The following is a 23,678-nucleotide window of genomic DNA, read 5'->3' on the forward strand; positions in this document are numbered from 1 at the left end:
TCATTTATAAAATAAATAATTCTTATTAATAAAATTACTTTTACTTATAAATAATTAATAAAAAATTAAATTCATTTATAAAGATTATAAATATATTTTTTAATCTTTCGCTTGTTTTTAATTCACAAATTTAATATTAATTATTATACATTTTTAACATATTAATATGATATATGTATTTACAAATCAATTAAAAATGATATAATTATAATTGAAAATAAATATATATATATATATAAATCATTCCTAATATTCTACAATCATATTAAAAATATATATTTATTATTTATTTAAAGATGATTTAATAATTATTTTATATTCATTTGTAACATAATAATGTCTAAATCTTCACATTGAATAAATCTTCACATTGAATATGAATATGAGGTTTTTATATAGAGGAATATAAGTTTATTTTACTTTTTATTAATAAGTTTATCTGTATTTATAAATAATTATAAAAAAAAATAAATTTGTTTATAAAATTGTGTAATTTTTTATTTATTTTTAATTAAAAATTTTAATGTTAATTTTTTTTTAAGTTTGACAAGATTATATTATGATCATGTTCAATATATTATCTTGATGAGGTGGAAAATTGAATCTATAACTTCACATAAAAAAATATTTTAACAAAACATCCAATCACCATTTATCCAAAAACCCATAAACTAAAATTAATTATTATAAACTTTAATTAATTAATTAATTTAATATTTACAAATTTTATTCTTACTTTATTTTTTTTCTCAAATTTTACATATTTAAATCCATAATAACTACCAACTTTCATTTCATAAATATTTATAACTCCATCCACAGCCCAGGCCCACTTTCAACCATCAAACCACACCTTTCAGGGCTCCGGCCACCATCTTGGACAGTCATGGAGCAGAGGGGACACCAAGCATCCTTCTCATGTGGTTGTGCTACAAGTAGAGTAACAGTGACAAACCCTTGATGAAACTAAAAGATCAACTTGCAATTATTTAGTCATGATTTGGACCCCAAAAAGAAATGACATATGTGGTGTTGTCCAGCTCTAAAGCATGAGCCATGATTATGAAACAGGCATGCAGAAATGTACACATGCACGGAGCTTATGCAGTTCACAACAAGGTTTGGTGGAATTTTGCACCCATATGCCATGAAAATGGGCCCAGCCTGCACTTTTCAAGATGTCACAGGGTTGGATGGACAACTGAATAGATTGTCACCATTCAACACCTCAGTTCCTCAATCACTTACTTTGTCTTTTCTGAGTACAACGCCACTCCCGAGAATGACAATACACAACAATTTTCTGTATTCTATGCGCATGCCACGATATAAGACAAAAGTGCAGATGCTCTGTGCCAAACCAATCCTATAATTCTGTCACGCAGCCCAAATTGAAGTCCTGAGCATATTGAAATAGACTCTGTTCAACAGAATACAGCGTTAAAGATGTCCACCATGCCAATTAGTTCTCTTGTTGCATCAATTTGACAACTTCACTGCATAACAAACAAGTTACAGAAATGGAACCAAATCAAATCCTCGTTTTCCAGGTCCAAGAGGGCACTGCTACTCTGGGAAAAAAGGGTATTCACTTTAACATGCTTTAGAATTTGACACCACTGCCCCAATCAATTGAGTGAAAAAAAATTATATTAATATCCACAAATGAGCAGATCAGATTAGATTAATGGGACTATACATCACAAGACTAGATATGGCAAAACCAACAATCCTTGCATGACCCATTAGATCCAGCTGCACATATATGTAATCTGTGGAACTTTACTCATACATACAACTTATTCTATCAGTTCAGCATTTGGAGGCAACAAGCTCAACAGCCTCTTTCACTTCAGCAATGCTGGGTCTTTTACCACCAAACTTTTCCTGAACCTGCACCAAACAGACATCATGGATGAGTTTAATTAATGTCCACGCGATGAACAAAACGATTACAATATTATAAAAAGCTATGAAAGGAACATAAAGCTGTACAGATGATAATTTAGTAGTACTGGTGACAGAACAAGTATAATAGGTCCAATGCTGCCCTCTGACAGCATGAAGGGACTTAAATGGCTGGGCTACATGGAGGATTGAAAAATGACAAAATATGATAAGTAGTATATAAAAAAGAGTGTCCTTTTGTTGGTGTCTTTGTTCAATTTCAGCCGTGTCTTTATTGATGAATTATTCTCAACAACAAAGTTCAAAGCTCTTACATCTAAGTTTACCATTTTAGGGGCAGGAATTGAATTTGGGTGAGGAGGATTCTAAACGTTCTTCTTAAATACTCAAAATAAACCCAAAACTAATTGACATTCTTAATCAAATTAAGATGTAAAAATGTATAATTTATTTCACAAACAAAAAATATTTTATATATCAATTTGATTTATTTTGTTGTAACTTTAAAAATTAAATTATTATTATTATTTTTTTTGTTTGTCTAAGTTGTTTGTGTTCCTCCTTAAGGCTTGATCTGTGGCTTGAAAAAGTCAATCCATGGGCCACACCAAACCTAAGCTGATTGGATTTTCAACAGCCTCCGTGGGTTTGATCCGGGGTGGCCTTGCCTAGGAGGCCCATCCTCAACCAATTGTGCTAGTAAGACTACAAATTATCAGTGTTCCATGGGCACGCATCCCCAAAGTCGGGTGCACACACCCCTCGTGCCCGGGACAGGGAGTCTCTTGGGGGCACGGTTCCCCACACACCCTTTTTGGGGATTCTCGGGGAGACGCAAGGGGGTGCGTTTCCTAGTGTGGGAGTCTAGACTCCCCAAAAAATGGTGCCTTTGGGCATCCCCCTTCAGTGTGGGAGTCTAGACTCCCCAAAAAAGGTGCTTCTGGGCATCCCTTTTAAATTTGCCCAATAAGACCCAAATTTAAAATTTAAAATCAAAACAATAAAAAAAAAAAATTAAACTAAAACTAAATAGAACAATATATATATATATATATATATATATTAAATAACTAGAAGTCTAAAACCTAGGTTAAAACTTTGAGTTATATAAATTTAGTATTCAAACTTTGAAAATATACTAGTATGTTTTGCTTTCAATTTAGATTCTAGAATGATGAATGATGAATTTAATTTTTAAATCAATGTAGATTGTAGAATGATGAATGATATGGATCAATGTATTTGAATATTTCATTATTGATTTTTATATTTTTTTATCGAATCTCATCGTATGTATGAATAATTCAATAATGAGACTTGAGTATTTCATATGAATAATGTATATCAAAATGAATGATGAGGATGGATCAATGATTCAATTGTCTATTTAATATTTTTATGCCTTCATTATTGAACTGTGAACAATGAATATGAACTTGAATTATATATATATATATATATATATATATATATATATCTCGAAGTCTCCCGAAATTTCCCTAAAATTTGAGGGTACTCCCACATGTTCCCTTGTGTCTCTCCGGCGTCTCCCCACATCCGAGTCTTGGTGGAACATTATAAATTATTATCATTATTAAATAAAACTAAATCACATATTTAAAAATAACATAAATTAAATATTATTATTACTATTATAATATAAACTAAATTATAAATATTAAAATAATATAAAAATCAAAATCATTTTTTTAATATAACCCAAGTAATTTATCATTTTAATTTTTTTATTTTTATTTTGGATTATCAGAAATATCAATATCAATTATTTTGGATTATCAGAGATATCAATATCAATCTAAATATTGAAATATATAACTAATATTATATTATCATCTGAATTTAATTCAGATGGTTGAGCAATCCTCTCAACTTCAAATTCAAGTAACTATATTAAGTTCTTAAATAAATCTATACCAGCAATCTAGTGCTATACCCTATATCTAAAGTTGCTCTCTACCCTTAATAATGAATATTGCACCGATCTGTACTTATTGCACACTATGTTAGATCTCTAAAGTGTAAAATGTTTCAGATCTAAAGTGTAAAATGTTTCAGAGGGACATAAAGTGTAAAATGTTTCAGAGGGACATAAAGTGTAAAATGTTTCAGAGGGACATACTTTAGCTTTGAGTACAGCAGCAAAGATTTTATCTGCTGTGGAAGACTGAACAGAATAAGTGTCCAGATGGAGGCTGCTCAGTCTCTGCATTATATCGAGAAGCACGCCATGTTTGCAGGGGCATTGTATTTCTACCAAAACAGCATCGTCTTCGATGACTGAAACTGAAACATCCAAATCTGCCGCTGCTGCTGCCAGTGTGCATGATCCTTTCTTATGGAAGTCGTTCAGCTTTCGCTTAGATTCCAACCTGGGCATTTTCGAGGGTGGCTGTTTCGTGTCTGTCAACGTCCAACCGAGTTCCCCATCAAGACAAGAAGACTGCAGGCAACTATCCACGTGATTTACTCCATGTCTTGTCATTCTCATGTTTTCTGTAGAGCCTGATCGCTTTGGTAAGTTTCGACTCTGGGTCTTCTTAATTTCCGCCTCCATGAGTTTGCTGGATGCTTCTAACTCCTCTACGCGCCTCTGAAGTTGCTTGAGATACTCTATGGCGTCTCCCAGGATTGATGCCTTGTCCATCTGCATTAACAGGTCATGCATGTTAAAAACATGTATGTTAAAAACATGCATGTATGCATGGAAAAAAAAAAACGAATCTTTAATAATGATGTTAACGAATATTATATATTTAAAAAAATATATATCTAATATCAACGACCCAAATTAAAGATAAATCTATGCACCATTTGAGAGTGGAAATTGAATATCAGCATTGAAAATTAAATTGTTGTGTTTGCTAAGTTACCATTTTGATGGCATCTAGAATTGAAAAAAGGATTGACCCTTTCAAAACCTAACGTATACCCAAAGTTAAAATAGATCTTTGTGCTACTATTAAAAGATCAGGTCAGCTGCCAGTTGTCAACTCAGTTCTAAAAAAAATTGATGAGGTCAGCTGCCAGTTGTCAACTCAGTTCTAAAAAAAATTGATGAAGTATCCATGGTTAAGAATGATCTGTGATATATAGCTTTGCAATACCAGGCAGCCATCTAGGTTGCCAGAAGTGAAAACACAAAGATAAATGCAAAGTGCAAAGATACATGGTTGCCAGAAGTGAAAACACAGCTAAATGCAAAGTGCAAAGATGTGTATCTTTTTGTGAAATGTAAGGGAACGGGTCCCTATGTAGAAGGGTACTAGGATATTTAGTAACAATGTTTATAGTAGTGAGCCTTATAAAAAGTACTTCGTTATCTGACCCTGTTATTCATCAAAACTCAGATTCCAGGAGCATAGAGCCTTAGATAATCAGGCTCAGGCTCTAGACTATCTTAAAATTAATATTAAGTATTAAATTTTCATATAAAGGAAGGAACATTATGCATTCAGCAGTGTTCCATTTAACATTCAAGTTTAGCCTCTGAGACCCTAAAATTATAATTTATCTAAAAATATAAGTATAAAGGTTTTATATATATTGTATTTAATATGCAAGGTGGCTTTTAATATGCAAGGTGTAGATCAAACCAATATGCAAGGTGTAGATCAAACAAGGGTTTAGTTATTATTAGGTTATTGGTTTAAATATCAGGAGAGGGAGGGGGAGGAAATGAGGATAAGCGTCAGGGGAGGGGAAGCATTGTGAATAAAAATTATCTGTAGGGAATTAAACTATCCCAAAAACAATCCAAGCTTCCTGGCCTAAACTATCCCAAAAACAATCCAAGCTTCCTGGCTAAGCTCCACTTACCTAAGAAAAAAAACATTTTAAACCTTAGATTATCTTTAAAGCTGAAGTATTAAAGTTTCATACACTGCATATGTGCACCAACCCAACTCTTATTATATTAAGTAAAATATATCCTATAGTCTGTATTAAAGTTCCACACACTGCATATGTTACTTAATATATCCTATAGTATGTACAGTTAGATTCAACATATACAAGTTTCATTCACTTCATATGTTATGCACCAACCCATATTATATTAATTAAGTACAATATATCCTATAGTCTGTATAGTTAGATTCAATATATACAGTTAGATTCAAGGAAAAAGTCAATTAAAAAAAATGAAGTAATCCTTTATGAAGGTGTGTATTTCACATATGGGTGAACGGGCATTTACCTTGGTAACAAAAGGAACGAGAGAACGAAGCACGATAAACTTCTCATTCAATTTTTCTCTTCGCCTGCGCTCTGCCAGTACATGGCTAACACTGAGATCTTCCTGCCCAATTTTGCGACCCACCAACTTGCTGCCAATTTCTTCTTCTCCCAGTTTAGGGGAGTAACTTGGGTTTTCTTTGTATTTGTTGTGGAGGCGAGCAAGGTTAAACAAGACCTTCTTCAATATCCTCTGCGGGGATGCCACTTCTTTGATGCCAACAACACAATTACCATTGTTCTTCCAATGTATGAAACCACTACCTTGTTGTGAATGTCGTGAGCGCCAATCCTTTCCAAGTTTTGTACTGATAAAGCCCGTGGACTCTGTCAAATTGCTGGCCTGTTGTCGCTCTAATATGGTGGACAAAGTCCTGGAATAGTGACCATCCTCATCCAATGTCTGAGGTGCTGATTCCAGCATGGTTTCTATGGCATTGGAGCCTTGTTCCAAGCCCAAGAGCACGCTCATATTCATATTCATATTCATATCCCTCTGTGAATAAGTGCATAGCTGAGGAGAAGGGTCTACAATGGACTGAGTTACACACTCACCAGATGCTTGAAGTCCATGGCTGGTGTTATCTTCCATGTATGGCCAGCCCTCAAACCCGGCCGAATTTATGTTCACATGGCCATTCTGCAAGCAATCATTCTCGGCGCTTAACAGAGGAAATTCATGAGAGCCAGGATCACCATTACAACACTGATCCTCAGGGGATCCACTAGCCTTGTAATCTTCACAGATGTCCACTTGCATTGATTCATTTAATCCATGTTGTTGAGGGTCTTCTGTAACTGATATTTTATCCTTGAGCTCAAAAGTTTGAATGGGGATATCCAGGTCTTCATGAGAAGTTGGCAGGTACTGTCCACAATCTGTAATAGTAGAAGCTCCAATCTGATTCCGAGCTAGGCATGCAATGCTGTCGGAGGACATTATTGTGACCATGCCCACTTGATCCTTTTCGTCTCTGTCTGAGCACTGTGGGCTGGATGTAGATTGCTCTGAACATATCGGTTTGGGGTACTCCAAAAAAAAGCTTATGGTGCGTTGGACTAGACCAGGGTCTTCTCGCTCCTAACAACACAAATCAGATCAAACCAAGATTAGGATATTTTCTATAATTTTTAATCTTGGTCATCTGTCAGGCAAGTTATCAGTTGCATTGAGAGAAGTTAATGGCATTTTACAGTTTCTGTGAAGGGTGGGCTGATCAGTATCCATTTAACCTATTGAATCTTAATAATGCATGGGGTACATTGAACATCTACATTAACAAAGGTTTCTCTAAATCTGGGTCTCAATGACTATTAGGATGGTTCATGTAAATTTGACCTGGTCAAGTTAACAATGGTTTTCAGATCCAAGTTGCATTCATGTGGAATATAGCCTACTTCAAAAAAAAATGCTCAGGTAAATTTATCTGGGTGACCAATAGAATCCCCACAACTGTGTCTATAAACACCATCACATCACTTCTATGGATGTTTCATAATCCTAATAGAGATAAGCTTTGGATCATCTAAACCCAGGTCTTAAATGTAACTAAAGTTTACTAAATGGTTTTGATATGGACACAATTTTTCTAATATAGTCTACAAAATGATCAATGTATTTATATGAACATCATATATGCATAGTTGCATTTTGGCACAGACCTATCTATATTTGTCTTAAGTTTGCTAAGATGGAAGATGTATGTTTACAGAATGCAAAATGTTCAATGTATTTATATGAACTTCAGATCTCCATACTGGCATTTTGATACAGACCCATCTAAATTTGGGTTGTTGAGATGGCGGTCAGACCATCTAAACTTAGGTCTGGTCTGGTCTGATATGCAACTAAAGCTCGCTAACATTGGCTGGAGAATGGATATCTAAAAATCACAAATGGCCAATGTATTCAGATGAACCCATGGCAAAGTAAGAAGTACATCTTAAACACAGGTTTTGATAAATTTACAATAACTTTTTGAACTCCAAGAAACAAAGGATGTTACCACTTCAATAGTTCCAAACTCCAAGACACCGTCCGCGAGAGGGATGCATACAACAGTCTGCAATAAGAAATTATCCTCGGAAGTCAAAATAAGTTCTGTAACACAAGTTCCTCCGGGTATGAATCTATAAAGGTGACTGATTCATTTTGAAAGCTAATTTTCTTTACTCTGAAACTATTTACTTGGTTTGAATTACAAGGTACTGGAATTGGAAATACCTGAATAGAGGCGCTCTGCAAGAAACCATGGGATCATCCCAGATGGGGTACAGCATTTACAAATTAAAAATAGATGTCAGTATTAAGATGAAAGCTTCAGCTTCACCAAAAATTAAACTATTGGGTTTGTCAAAGTGATGAAGATGAGGATGATGGGAAATACCTTAGCAAGAAGAGCACGTGGGAAGACTTTGCTGTCCGCTTCGTTGGCCTGGCACAGCCATATGAGACGTCCATTGGCAAGTGTCCGTCCAGGCAATCTGCACATAAATATAAAGAAACCAATTACCATTGAATGTTAGCAGGGTGGCAGCTAACCACAATTTTCTACAATAAGAGGTTGAGTATCCTTGTAGACTTTGTAATCTTTATTAAAAAGGTCTGTAATATTTTCTCGTTTAAGGTCATCTCTCTTTCAAATAGGTAATACTTGTTGCAGGATGCTTGGAATTTTAGGGTCATCTCTCTTTCCAGTAACATTTGCAGGATGCTTGAATTCTAAGAATTGTACTGGTTGAACTTTTAATCCTTGTTAATGCTTGAATTTTAAGAAAAAATATTAAATTGAATCCGTCTTAGTGGAAGAAAATAGACTAAAATGAAGATCAACTCACAAAGACTCAATCAAAACCATTACAATTGGTTTCTATGTTATACAGGTTCTATGAAACTGGCTAGTTAGAATATTCAACGATGCAACTGTTCATAAACAAGACAGAAACTAAATGCAAAAGTAAGAACACTAAGGGACAGAGTAACTAAATGCAAAAGTAAGAACACTAAGGGACAGAGTAACTAAATGCAAAAGTGAGAACACTAAAGGCATGGCCCCGCCTGCATTGACATCAAATCATTGAAGTTTATTTAAACTAAGTAAATGTAAACAACTGTTCATAAACAACACACAGAAACTAAATGCAAAAGTGAGAACACTAGGGGCATGGCCCCGCTTGCATTGACATCAATTCATCGAAGTTTACTTACCTAAATAGATGTTATCAAAAGTAAGAACAGTAGGGATCAATTCGTTGAAGTTTATTTAACCTAAATAAATGTTATCTGTACTCTAATATAGTTTGTGCAGGTTAATATAATTTAACTTTTAACTTTTTAAAAATTGAGTAAAAGGTTTAAAGTCAAAAGAACTATTAAAAGCATATTGAATTAGTCTCCACAGGGATTTTAGTGATGTGAGAGGTTTAACCTTCGGTGGGATTGATGTAAATCAAATTTCCTCTTCCAAATATATCTCTAATAAAATATTGACCACTTGAGCGTTGAAGATTCCACTATAGGAAAAAGCCATCCTTGGAAAAAGATAATACCAAGAAACTGTTGCAAAAAGAACGGAATCAATCAATGCTCCAGACTGTGCATGAAGTGACAGTTGACTGCCATGAAACCTTTATCGGGAACAAAAATTACTTTTACTACGACTCACGAGTACTGAAGGTCCAAATAGTATAGGCTGTTATATTATATGGAGTGTTTAGCACATAAACCTGTAGTTTAGCAACCAGCATTAGTTTCAAGTTTCATACTCATCAACCAGACTAAGACTGGTACTAGTTCATGGATCTTTGGAGAATAAATTGATATGCTATAATCTTGTGCCCAAGCTAATGAACTTTATGACATTCATGTTACAGTGATGAAACCAGTGCATGTCCACAGCACTCTCGTGACAGATTAATGCAAGCCCATGTAAGTCTAAGAATGTGATTGGGAAAACATGAAAACGTCCAACTCTCTGCATTTATCAATGTGCTTCTCCATCCTCCTCCAAATGCAGAAGTACCCCCAAAACACCCATGTCATGATATTTAAAACAGAACTTCCAAACATTATAAAAGATTATAAAGGTAACTAAAACACTTAGTTCTCTTATTTGGCAACCCAAAAATTTAATCAGGTTAGAAATCTCAGTAAGATATTAAATAACAGTTTAAAGTTGTTAAAATTGGTCAAAATAATAACAGTTTAAAGTTGTTAAAATTGGTCAAAATAGTTTAGGTAAAGTTAACTCCATCAAATTACCTAAATTTTTAGGCTTATCAAAACATGTTTAAAAAAACTTAACTCGATCAAATTACCCAAATTTTTAAACTTGATCAAAACATCTTAAAAAAATGGTAACTTGGACTCGGTGACCAAATTTGAATATTTACCATATATTTGGAAAAATACAGTACGTTTAAGCAGTGGACCTATACCAACTCGAAACGTTTTACCCCATTGAAGTGATGTACAGAGACAGGGGGGGGCTACTGCGCTGGTCCCATTATACTTGTGCACATGTTTCTCGAGAGCGATCTTTGACGAAAGTATGTACGTCATTTAAATTTTTATTCCCGTGATAATATTTAAAAGAGAAAAAGTTACTCCACACGTATGACCAACACCGACGAGCTAACGATTGATGGATGACATCCCTGAAATATTTAACAGAGCCTGGATCGTCACCGCCCCCATCATGTATTCGCCAGACTGATAACAAATATATTCAATAAAATATGGCAATAAGAAAGCGTGGGGGACTCTCCAAGCACGAGCACTCCGGCTAATGAGAAAAAAAATAGAACGTTAATGAACAGAGATGAAAGAATTTACATGCGGGATGATCATGTCAAGGGATTTTCTCCACTAACATCCCTTCCCTTTCATCATGGGCAATAACTCCATCTTTCCTTCGGCTACTGTTCTCAATAGCCAGGGGCAGTCCTTCGCCCCGATAATACTGTTCTCAATAGCCTGATAATAATAATGATGGGTGGTCTTTGTCTTGCCCAGATAATAATGATCAGTAAAATAGAAAAGGAAGAAATGTACTGGTTAAATAGAAAAGGAAGAAATGTACTGGTTCACTTTTGTCTTGATGAACCACATTAGTTGGCTTGATAATAGACCTTTGTCTCGGTGAACTATATTAGTTGGCCTGCTAATGGTAATGATGGTTTCATAATAGTAATGATCAGTGGCTTGATAATAGTAATGATTAGTAGAATGATCATAGTAAGAATGATTGGTAAAACAGAAAAAAGAGAAAACTATTTTTATTTTGATGATCCACATTAGTTGATTCGAAAAATAAACAAAATCTGATAGATGAATCACAATCATTTTAAGATAAACAAAAAATAATCTGTAGAACATCTACATTTTTTGAAGTTGTAGATACCTTCACTTCTGAGATTTAAGGTTTAAAAGAGATTTTATAGTGACAGACATGATTTTAAGAAGCCATTGAAGATAGGCATATGGGATTCCATTTTTTTATGTCATACACTAGAAGATTGTTGTAATGTAATCCACTTCCTATGAAGTTATAGGTATTCCAAGAAGCAAGAAGCTACAAATGAGTGTCTGTGATCCCATTTCCTATGAAGCTATAATTGCAAATAGCTACAGTATAGGTATATTTGCCTCCATTTCCTATGAACCTATTTCAGAATAGGTGTATTTCACTCATTTCTTATGAAGCTATTTCAAGATAGGTGTATTTCACTCATTTCTTATGAAGCTATTCCATCTGAGATGCAGACTTCGTTTTCTATGAAGTTGTTTCCAGAGCTACTGGATAAGTGTATGTGACTCCATATTCTATAAAACTAATCCAGGCTGTTATATCTCTCCCATTCCATGACACTATTCCATCCAAGATGCTTGATACTATTTCTAGTGAAGCCATTCCAAGAAGCACAAAATATGTATATGATTCCATTTCCCATACAAACAGAGAGTTGGAGTTGCTGGAAGGGGGGATCAAAGCCACGTACCCAACTCCAGGGGCAAAGGTGTACGACATGCAGACCAAGTAATACCACTCGGTGTCTGTCAGATCTTCAGGGGACAAAGCAGCACAAGGCCTTCTGGCGGGCTGATTGCTCTCCCCGGCAGATAAACTCTCATAGAGCTCTCTCAATTGCAGAGTTCTCTGCAGGCAGAGCTCCTCGTTGCTCAGTTCCATAGGCTGGACAGTCTTCCTCGTCTTGATATCGCCATTGTAATACCCCTCGCTCCATTCCAGCACTCTGAAACAAGCCCCCCAAACAAAAAAAAAAAGATCCATAGACACCCACATTAGCTCAATGCCATGGCAACACCTCAAAACAACACCAAAATAAAAATAGAAAAATCCATAAACATACCCCTGCTGATTTGATAACTGCCAGAAGATGGCATAAGTCCACTGTATGCTTTGGACAACTGATTCCAGCTGCTTCCTAATAACACTATTGTTTGCAGAAGCCATGACCGCCATAGATAGCCTTCAGGCACATATGGGAAAAATAGCAAGTACCCAATTTTTCAGCCCCGAGATCGAAACTCCTGGGCTCTTCAACTAGAATCCATACCTGGTAAAAAAAACCAAAACAAACTCTCGCCAGCCCAAACCCATTACCGATCCTATGTTAGTTCTCACTCAACTCCCAGTCTGAGTATGGTTTCTGTTATTTTCCATGGCTGCTGGATCATAAAGACAGACTGTGAACACTAAAAACAAGATCCTAAGCAGGATTTAAGCACCAATATATATCTCCCAAAAGAGCTAAATTTTTATGTATTTCTTTCCTCCGGTGGCCCGGAGAATAATAAAGGCTTTTGGACAGTGCAGAAAGGACGCAAATTTTAATAATAACAACAGTCCCTGCTAATTGTCTCACCCCCCAATGAATATGAAACTTTATTACGTGTGTGATTAACTGGTGTAATTGGAATTTGTTGCAGCAGCAGGTAAGGTAATAATCTCGCTAGTGTGAAAGCGAAGGGCCACCTAATGACCCCACAACCCACCCCACCTCAGAATTTTGTACCATGGGCGAGCCGGACACCTGTTTTCAATCAGGTCAACTTTTAATTGAATTTCAATTTTGACTGGCTGGCGCCTGCCCTGATCTCCATCCATTCACTGTTCCACTTCCCCTTCTTTCCGGTACTCCTTTCTCACGTGGGCAGAACTTTGCTTATTATGATAATGACCTCTTAAAAGCAACCAAAAGCGACCTTTTAAAGAGCGAGAGGGTATTTAATCTTCCTGCAGAAATTCAAAAGTACAGCTTAATCCTTCAACAATCTCACAGCATTTTTCATCTAAATTCCTGATGAATACAATGTTCGCAAGTATTGAGACCTTCTAGAGAATCTTAAACCTGTCGTCATTCAAATCTTGTGTAGCGTCTAAATGTATTTAAGCTCGCTGTCGTACAAATATCAACTTAATAATGTAGCAGTCTTTATTGTTTGGCTGAAATTTGGTGATGAAATTGTTGGGCCAATAGTGGATTTTTATTATTTAAATGGTCTTAGTCTAAGGATATTGTTTTTTTGTCTCGAAATTTATAGAAATTCTGGTTATATTTTGAGAAAATTTGATAGGGATTTTTGTAAATCTATAGTTGTTAAACTTTAAAATTTTGGGTGTCCCACACATTTTTGATGATGCGAGCTGAGAGGTATTCAATTTCTTTATTTATAATTTTTTTTATGAGTGGACATTATTTAAATATTTTGTATAGTTATTTAATTTTTTTAATTTTTATATAAAAAAAGAATTAAATTTAGTCAATATAAATAAAATATAATTTTGATGAGGGACTAACACGTTACACATTATACTGTACTATAAAATAAGCATCTAGACTCAACATTATATTTTTATAAATCTTCAAAAACATGTATAATAGTAAAATTTTGTAATTTACCATTATCAAGTCAAAAAATTATAAAATAATTTGATTTCTAATTCAATCGTGGTCAAAAACACCTGTGCATCTTCGGAATAGACCAACATTAACATTATGGTGAAACATTTGAATTTTCAATTTAGTGTAACCAAAAATATGCAGATCTTTGATTATTGTTCAAAGACCAATTCTTCTCACTCATGCGTTTTAATGGTCTTGGTGAATAACATTATGCACTAGGTGGATTAGTGAATAAGTCAATAATGGGAGTTACCACTTTGTAATTATTTATATTATTGAATTTTTTAAATGCATTTATCTTTGAATAAGTCAATAATGATGGGAGTTATCAACTTTGTAAGTATTTATATTATTAAAGTTTTCCATGTATTTATAATTAGATATAAAGTTGGTAGATGGAAATAGAACTATCTTGACCATCGTTAATTATAATTATTTTTTTTAATAAAGAAAATTGAAAATATGTTAATATTATATTTAGATTGTTTTTCAATATTAAATTTGAAATAATTTTATGTTATTTTATTATTATTATTATTAAGTTAATAGGTGTATTTATTTTGGAATATAATTTCCAGAATTTTAATTAAATTATTAATAATTATGAAGTAGATGGTAGGAATTTAATTTCTATTTTAGAATATATATAGTAGTATAAGGTTGAGATTTATTTTCAAAGTAGTTATTTTTTTTGGTTTTTTAATTAAAATAAATGTTGTATAAAAAAGTTTCATATGAAGTGAGGTATGGTTTTTTGGGTATGTGTTATTAATAAACCATGGTATTGGTCCTTAGTATAGTATTGTAACAAAGACTATTTACAAAATAAGAATCTCCATAATAAAGTGAGGTAAATTTCAATAAGACTCGTGTTCCGTGGTTTTTTAAATGTATATATGTTTTTTAAGGATTTTTAATGTTTATTATGGATTGATGCCTATTGACATTTACAACCATGTGTTTTTTGTCACTCAAAGTGCTTATATTAATTTCTCAAAAGTGTATTACATTTAAGCATAGATTTTTTTGCTCTCCCAACCTCATGCTGACCAAATTTTTTGGCCCAGAGAGTTGTGCAGCTTTTGAAAACAAAATGACAGTTTTTACATATAACCAAAAGACAAACTTGCACTAATGCCCAACAAATGTTTAGAAGAAAAAAACTACCAACAGTCATCAAACAGGGATTCTGCATCTGTGCATTTCCAAGGGCCATGGGCAAACTGTGCTCGTCGTGGACATGAAAATCAATATGAGCTAGCATGGCTTCTATTTCATCCAGGGATTCATCAGACCTACATAGGTTGCAGTGCACAAAAGCTAGACGGTCCAAGATTTCCCCTTCAGAAAACTGCAGATCATTTATATAAGCAATTACCTCATTCTTATCTTCATACCTTTTCTCCTAAAGGATATCCAAGCTGGCTTGGATGCCACGCAGTTGTTCAGCAATGGACTGCATTGTCGGGGGCTGCTCCACTCCTCCAGGTGATGAGGCTCCCTCCTGGGCGACCTCCTCCTCCATCATGCCACCCTCCTTGTCTCGTTCCTTAGGTCTCGTTGCCGAGTCCCCAAGTTGCCCATGGTGGTCGGCTCCACGTTGGGCCCTTTCCCTCTACCTCTGCAAGGCAATAAATCAGTATCAACTCAGTAACACTATCCCTCTCCACCCTCCAACCCACTTCACCCTTGAACTAGCAAATAGAAACCAGAAAGGCTTGGCCCCCCAACCCAAGGTTTACTCTGACCACTCCGCAACCAGAGCACAATTAACTGGGCACACCAGGAACACTGCTAGTGTAGCTCTCCCTCTCCAACAACACCAGACTCCTCTCTGGTTTAGGGTGCTCACACTACCACACTAACTACTGGTCATTGAGAATCAACATTGCACGACAACTACGACCCAACAACGAGAACCAGAAAACCAGTGACAAGCACCATCCAAAAGTTGAACTACAAAAACAGTAATAAACACCACCCAAAAAAACAATGACACACCCCAAGACCCTTCCAAACCAGACAAAATGCCTTGAAAGAATAATTTAGTGACGACGGTCGCTAGACCACAATTGTCGTCTATTTCTCTTGGATCCCAAAGTGCTCTCACTCGAACCCAGACCTTAACTTTTGAAACTAGGCTCCACTCACCATCACAACATAGCACCCCAATTTGGAAAACTTGAGTGGGCATGCATAGGTAAATCACATATGAACACTCATCTTCCTCACCCCCTCTGCACCTCATTCCCATAACTAGTGTCCACAAATAGGTAAATGTCCTCCAACATTGATTTAAATTAAACCTCACCCTCTTCTCGAGAGTTACAACTTGCCTCTACCACTTGGGGAGGACCTCCGCCTCTGCCACTTGGGGAAGACCTCCCACTTTCCTTCAACGTGTGTCCAATCCGTCATCAATACTAGTTGGGGGCTAATTCGTACCTGTTGTATGTTCGACTCCCTCTTGTTGTTCTTCAATGGGCACCCATCAAGGAACCAACCATTTAATTTACATGGTTTCTCTAGTTTAATTATAATATAGTATAAATAACTTTTTTTCACCAAATTACACTATACAGTTTCAAGCAAAATTGTTATTTTTTATTGTTTAAATTAGTTCACTGGAATTCAGATTAAACAACTTAAATTTGAATTTTAAAAAATCTCTGTGTTAAAAAATAAAAATATTTCACCTATGAATTAAACTACACTTTTATTTATATTTTATAGCTAAAATAAAAAATGATCCAAATCTTTTTTTAATATAAATTTTAAATTTACCAACTATATAAATATTAACTAAAAGTAAAATATTTCAACATTATATTTATATTATTTATATAATAAAAACTATTATATATTAAATATTAAAAGTTAAAACTTGAATAAATGTTAAATCTTAAACTTGAATAAAGTTACAACCCAACCCTATTCATAACCTCTCTTATTAGTTATTAGAAATTTAGAACCAGCCCTATTTATGACCTTGACTTTTCCTTTTATGGGCTATGCCAATAAAATTGTATAGAACAAAAATTAATACATAATTATAATTTCAACCTACTTTTTAAAGTTTTAAATATTGAATAATTAGGAACTTCTATTTCAAGAAAAGGTTTTAAATTTTTAAATATTGAATAATTAGGAACTTCTGTTTCAAGAAAAGGTTTTTAAAATTTTTGATGGGGACAACATTATATGTGTCAAGTTTTATCACAATTACATTTCAACATTTTACATTATTATATTTTAACATTTTACATTTTTACATCTACATTACATTAAGAATGTTTCACATTTATTTCTATCTTCTTATTTTAATTTCATTCTTACATCTCTATTAAGAACATCTCCCAATCATTTTTATCTAATTATCCTCAAATCCTAAGATTTTTATAAATCTAAAACACTGTTAATTTTTTCTTAAATTTAAATATACTTCATTTTTTATTTAAATGTATAAATTTGTAATCTAACATAATTTTATAAATATTCAAACCCTTTGAAAACCATTATAATTTTAATTTTAATTAATATATTAGTTAAAAAAATAATTTCATAATAACCTCAAATTAATTGTATTCTAAATATCTGATTAATTTAACATCTACACATAAATATTTAAATTTTTTCATGAATATTTAATTTTTTTTTATTTAAATATTCAATTTATAGTTTTCAATTTTTTTTAAATAATTTTAAATTAATTTTCACTTGAAATTTTAAATATAATTTTTTTTTGTAAATTTAGTAAGACTACATTTTTATTAGACATTTTTATTATGTCTAATTTCTTATCCTGATTATAAATAACACAAATTTAGTTTAGTGAAATTTCATTTCAACAGCCAATACCAATTAAATTACCTCAAACAAACAAAATTTTAAATACATTTTTAAAATATACCTTATTTTTTATTTAAAATCATTTAAAAAATCATTAAAAAAAATTAGGAGTATTTCAAAAAAAAATTCAAAATTTTGAATGATTTTAAAAGACCCTCAATATCCCGAAGACAGAAAGTAACTATACTGGAAAGCATAAAGTAACTATACTTTTTAAAAAGTTTGAAAATCTATAAATATAAATGAACTAAATTTTTTCAAAACTTTTACTTCAACCTATATTCAAAAATGAATTTTTGAAAATATTAGACCGCAATCTAAGCATGACCCAATTCATTCATTAACTCTACTCTACCTCTAGACTTTTTCAATACTTTTAAATACTTCTAAACATTAAGTTGATCATGCATTTAAATTAAACATAATAAAAACATGAACTTAAATCAAAGCTAATAAAAACCTAGGCCACATCCCTATAAAAGAGTTAGTTGGGGGAGCTTAAACTTATAAAGGCCTAGGCCACATCCCCATGATTAAGTTAGTTGAAGAGCTTAAACTTATAGATCTTGTTAGCTCTAATAAACCATGCCACAGTTGCCACTCAAAACATCATAACATAGACATTGGCTTAAAAAAATGACAATGCACCTAACTAGATTTAAGTAATTTCAAACAATGGTTAGGGTTCTTCCATCTTATTCTACTTGGAAAGTGCAAATTGGAAAGTGCAAACCATGGTTAGGGCTCTTTGTGTCTTAGGCTACTTGGAAAGTTTTGATATAAAGTAGCAAACTCCCCCAAAAGGGGACCTTTCTCAGGTCCTTTCTCGAGAGTAGGGCCCGTGGGACGCATTTTTCTGATGGGAAATCTTTTCATCTTTTCAGTATTTTTATGTAATCTTTACCTTTTTCTGCAGCTAATTATTTTGTCTATGAGGAGGTTACTCTTTAGGTTATCCTTTCTTACTTGGGTATTGGGAAATAATAATTTTTTTCAAAAAAGGAGAGATTTTTTAGGGAAACGTAGGAGGGGACTTTAATTATGAGTAAATAGTGGAATCACACCACGTGATTATGGCAGGGAATCCCAATGCGCCCACTTCCCTTTCAAACACACATATAGATAACAAAACCCATGTGCCCTAATTTCCTAGGGACCAAATCATTAATTTTTTAATACAATGTTGTCCATGCAACCTCCACTTTTGTACTAAAGTTTAAAGTCCTCCCTTCCCTCTCTGCAACTACCATTATGGGAGAAATACGTCCTAATACTAATACGGGAGTGTTATGGGTGGCATGCTTTTTAATTTTTTTTAATTTATTTTTTAATATTTTTATTTTTATATTTAAAATTATTATCTATTTTATAAGTATTAATTAAAAATAATTGAGTTTTATAAATTAAATGGTTAATCAATATTTACGAGTTACTGAAAAAAAGAAGAAGAAGAAGATTATTGTTGTAAAGGAATTCAAATTTTAAGATTAGAAGTAAACTATGTTAATTACAAAATATTCAATAATATAAATAATCACAAATTATATTTATAAAATGCAAATAACTAAATAAATTTAATCTCAATATTTTATTAAATAATTGAGATGGAAAATAGTATTTTTTTTAATCTAGAACATATATATACTAGTGCAACCATATAAATTAAATGACTGGGAAAATCTAATAGACATCAATCCATAATAAACATCAAAGCGCTTACTTCATAATACATCTCACATTGTTAAAAAATAAAAATAAAAATCATAAACTAACTAAATTATAACTTGTATTATTATTATTAATTGTTGAAGGCTTCTCATTTCAACTTAAGGTGAATGAGGATCTATTGACTTTTTTTTAATTGACGACTTAGATTGATTCTCAAGTGAATATGCTTAGTATATGCTTAGTCTTACAGAGTTTGTTAGGTTGCATTGACTTTTAGTTAATTAAAAAAATTATATTCGTGCCGAGTGGCTCCCCGTCGACCAATTTCCTAGGGATTTGAGATTATTCCAATTCTAAGAAGCTATTCCATGATAAGTTCCTCATTATTATTTATAACATTCATTTATATATAAGCAAATTTTGTTTAGCAAAATGATCTATTAATTTTAATAAATTTAAAAACTTAGATTTCCCAAGTAACTCCCCAGCCACCAATTTCTTAGGGATTTGAGATTATTCCAATTCTAATAAGTTTCTCCATGATAAGTTCTTCATTATTATTTATAACATTCATTTATATATAAGTATATTTTATTTAGCAAAATGGACCATTTTGCAATAACATGTATAATTCCTTCTTTTTTTTCTCAAGTTAAAGTCAACCCATAACCTTTTTATACCTAGTCAATCAAGTAAATGTGTGCATTGCTAAGACATTCTTCATGTTGCAATAATTTTTTTGTTATATTTATGAAGCCTTTAGCTATGTCAACCACATTAATATTTTTATGTGGTTGTACTAGTTATAAGACTAATTAATATGTAAGTTAAAGATATATACATTTGAAAAAACATGGAACAAGATTTTTATGCTTGGAGATTTACTCTCACTTTATTATGGAGATTCTTAATATGTAAATAAACTTTGTTATAATACCATGACTTATCAATAGCACATGCCCAAAAATCCACAACTCATTCCATATGACACTTATTCATATGACATTTTTTTAATTAATTAATTAAAAAAACATAACTATTTTGAAGATAAATTTTAACATTTTAATATATTATATAAAATTTAAATTCCTACTATTCATCTAATAATTATCGATAATTAAATTAAAATTCTAAAAACACTATTCCAAAAAACAAAAAAAAACATACTTATCAACATTACTATTTATAACCAATAAAAAATAAAATATATATATATATATATATATATAACACATTTTTTTTCCATAAAAACACATGAAATTTTAAAATCTAACACATGTTTTCCCATATAAAAATATGTATCACCATAACTAACGACATACTAATTAACAAGAGATTACGATATAACTTAGAATTAAGAAGAGGTTTTAGCAAGAAACCGTCTTTGGACTTTACGTTACCAAGGAAAATGTAGTATTATTATAATACCTTTATTTATTTTTTAGGTGTACATATGATTTGTCCAAGTATCGGAATGATAAATTATAAAGTGGGATAATATTGCATTGGTTTTTTAAATTATATCAAAGATTTTGAGTGTACATGTTTCGAGTAAATGTTTCCATCATTATATCATTATGGAGAGCACCATTGTATATGATTAATAAACGAAAAGTTCTGAACCATACAAAGAGGAAAGCACATGGTACATGCATTAATCGTTTTCAGATTTTTAATTATGTTTTTTCTCTATAATGATAGATTAATATATATTATTTTTATGTTTGGTAATTATAAATTAATATAGGGTGTTTGTAATTATTAAAATAATAATTTTTATAATAAAATACTTAAATTTATATATTTTTATTATTAAAAAATATAAATAAATATATTATTATTAAAAAATATATATATATATATATATAATAAATTTTATAATATATAAATTTATTATTTTTATATTTTAAATTATATTTTTATTAATTTAATATTTTAAATACATTTGTTTCCTTAGTATTATTATTATTGCATCTTAATGTACTTCTTCCCTCTTTAGGGTTTTTCCCCTATTATTTATGTTATATAGGTGTTTAGTTTATTTTTCTATCGTCACTATTTATATTTTAGGTTGTACTTAGTGATAATATTAAGAGGAATTGAATGTTGGTTGTGGTAAGATTACGGGAAAGTTTGATTTTTTTATTTAAATTGTTTAAATTTAATAATTTTGATATTAATTTTATTTTATTTAATTATTATTTAATTAATTTTTTAAATAAAAATGATATTGGGATATAAATTAGAGATCAATAATTTTTATTTTTAATATTAAAAAGATTGATATTTAAGTAATATATTAAAGAATAAGTATATTCTTAGATTTAAAAGATTGATATTTAAGTAATTCGTTAAAGAATAAGTGTCAAATACTTAATATTTAAGTAATAGGTCCCAAAAACAAGTGTAAACATGTTAAAGATATTTTTTTGAAATTTTATTTTATATATAGGTATTATGACTAATAAATTATTTAGAATATTTTTTTGGCTAAATTTTAAATGTTAGATTTTTAAAAGCTAGAGTTTAAGTTATTTAATTTGTAGAAATTGAGTGACTTGAGGTTTTTCAGGGCGTTGAATTCATTTATGGATTCAGAAATGTATTTTAAACAACAACAAAAATCACAATCTTGCTTGAAATTATATCACCTTTTGAAAAATGTCATTTCATCTATAAGTTAAATTGGCTCTGTGTGTGTATATATATCTAACTAGAAAGCATATATATTAGACAATTATGTGCTAAGTTTACAGTAAATATATTAGGCATTACCGAGCTAATTTATAAAAAAATTCCAATTGTTTTCTCCTTTCCAATAAGAATACATGATTTCCTTTCCAATAAGGATACATGATTTTCCTAAGGAGAGTATATTAAGCAACAAAAAGAGGGGTTTTGTCGGTGAATACCTTACAAAACTACCCCAACAAAATAGAAGATTTACAACACATAACACTACTAATTGATTATGAAATCTTTCATAGTTATGAACCGGTTGTTGTCCTAGAGAGGTTCATTTAAAGTTCGGGCAATTAATATTTGTTGGAGTGCTAGACTTCATTAGCTAGAGGCCTGATTTGGCCATTAATATTTAATTCACCTATCTTCAATTTACACCTCTCGTTAGCATACTCGTCTGCTTCTATATTAAAGTCTCTTAGGACATGGAAATATGCTTTGTATGGGATATCTTCTGCAATTTTCTTGATTCTTTTCATGATGTTTTCCATAGATTTCTCCTTTAGGAGGGAACCTTTGACGAAATGTTGTAAGATTAGGAGAGAATCTCCCATAACTATGTGTCCACTTGATGTTCTTTAGCTAGCAAAAGTCTATAACAGAGACCATATATCCCTGTTTTATTGTTTGTCATACAACCAAGATCCCATGAGTAACTGAACACTTTCTCCTCCTCGGGGTCATAGAGTAGCCCTCCCCCTCCTGCCACCTTAGAGACTTCACATATTATTGAGCACAACTACACAAGTTTCCATCTCTATAGGGCACCTTTACCTACACAAAAAGATGCATATAATTTAGGTGGAAAATGCATAAAGTTTTAAAGAAACATAATTATCCACAAAATTAGGAATAAAAAAATCGCGAGACACTCAAATATGAACCAGATTAAAGAAAATGCACTTGAATTTTTCCATTAATCAAATAATTTAAAACATTTCTTATAAACAACATAATCACGAATAAAAATAAAACAGGAGATAAAATCTCCATTCATCAATGACATGAAAAAACAATTTGTAGATCATGCATACAAGACTTTAATGTTTTACATTATTTAAAACAACACTAAAATTTTGATTTCTAAAAGTAGCATACCCACAAAATTGCTTCTTTAAACAAGTAAGGCCTCACAACACATACAAGATAAATTTTCACAACTTCTATAGAAGAAACAAGGATATTATACAATAAGAAAATGGATAAAAACCAAAAAGAACTAACCATGGAAAATTTTAGGGGCTAACATTAGCAGGTGGGCTAATTTTCCATGATTTTTCCAAAAAAAAAAAGATTCGCCAATTTCCATTTTTAATAAAAATGATTCG

At 32.0% G+C, this 23,678-nt stretch overlaps 1 protein-coding gene across 3 annotated transcripts; it reads right to left on the reverse strand.

Annotated features, from left to right (window-relative positions):
* Positions 1-833: 833 nt before the first annotated feature.
* Positions 834-13,037, reverse strand: LOC149150460 (basic helix-loop-helix protein A-like). 3 transcript variants are annotated; one of them, XM_089438872.1, is made up of 9 exons: positions 12,535-13,037; positions 12,163-12,417; positions 8,550-8,646; positions 8,387-8,401; positions 8,169-8,225; positions 6,125-7,243; positions 4,049-4,573; positions 1,797-1,893; positions 834-1,496 (listed from the first exon to the last, which is right to left on the reverse strand). In XM_089438872.1, exons 1-8 carry the CDS (start codon positions 12,645-12,647, stop codon positions 1,813-1,815), a joined length of 2,262 nt encoding a protein of 753 aa, XP_089294998.1. In that variant the 5' UTR covers positions 12,648-13,037; the 3' UTR covers positions 834-1,496; positions 1,797-1,812. The 3 variants fall into 3 exon arrangements, with proteins under 3 accessions (XP_089294998.1, XP_089294997.1, XP_089294999.1); XM_089438871.1 differs by lacking the exon at positions 834-1,496 and having other exon boundaries at positions 1,633-1,893; XM_089438873.1 differs by lacking the exons at positions 834-1,496; positions 8,387-8,401 and having other exon boundaries at positions 1,633-1,893.
* Positions 13,038-23,678: the final 10,641 nt, after the last annotated feature.

This window comes from Pinus tabuliformis, chromosome 9, assembly GCF_031772625.1.
Source record: "Pinus tabuliformis cultivar Carrire ecotype Pingquan chromosome 9, CPIR1, whole genome shotgun sequence".
Lineage (NCBI taxonomy): Eukaryota > Viridiplantae > Streptophyta > Pinopsida > Pinales > Pinaceae > Pinus > Pinus tabuliformis.

Coding starts and splice junctions, on each gene's coding strand:
- LOC149150460 (XM_089438872.1), bottom strand. CDS start 12,647: ATGGCGGTCATGGCTTCTGCAAACAATAGTGTTATTAGGAAGCAGCTG. Junction 12,418..12,534: donor CAGTTATCAAATCAGCAGGG/GTATGTTTATGG, acceptor GGCTTGTTTCAG/AGTGCTGGAATGGAGCGAGG. Junction 7,244..8,168: donor AGTTTGGAACTATTGAAGTG/GTAACATCCTTT, acceptor TTGTGTTGTTAG/GAGCGAGAAGACCCTGGTCT.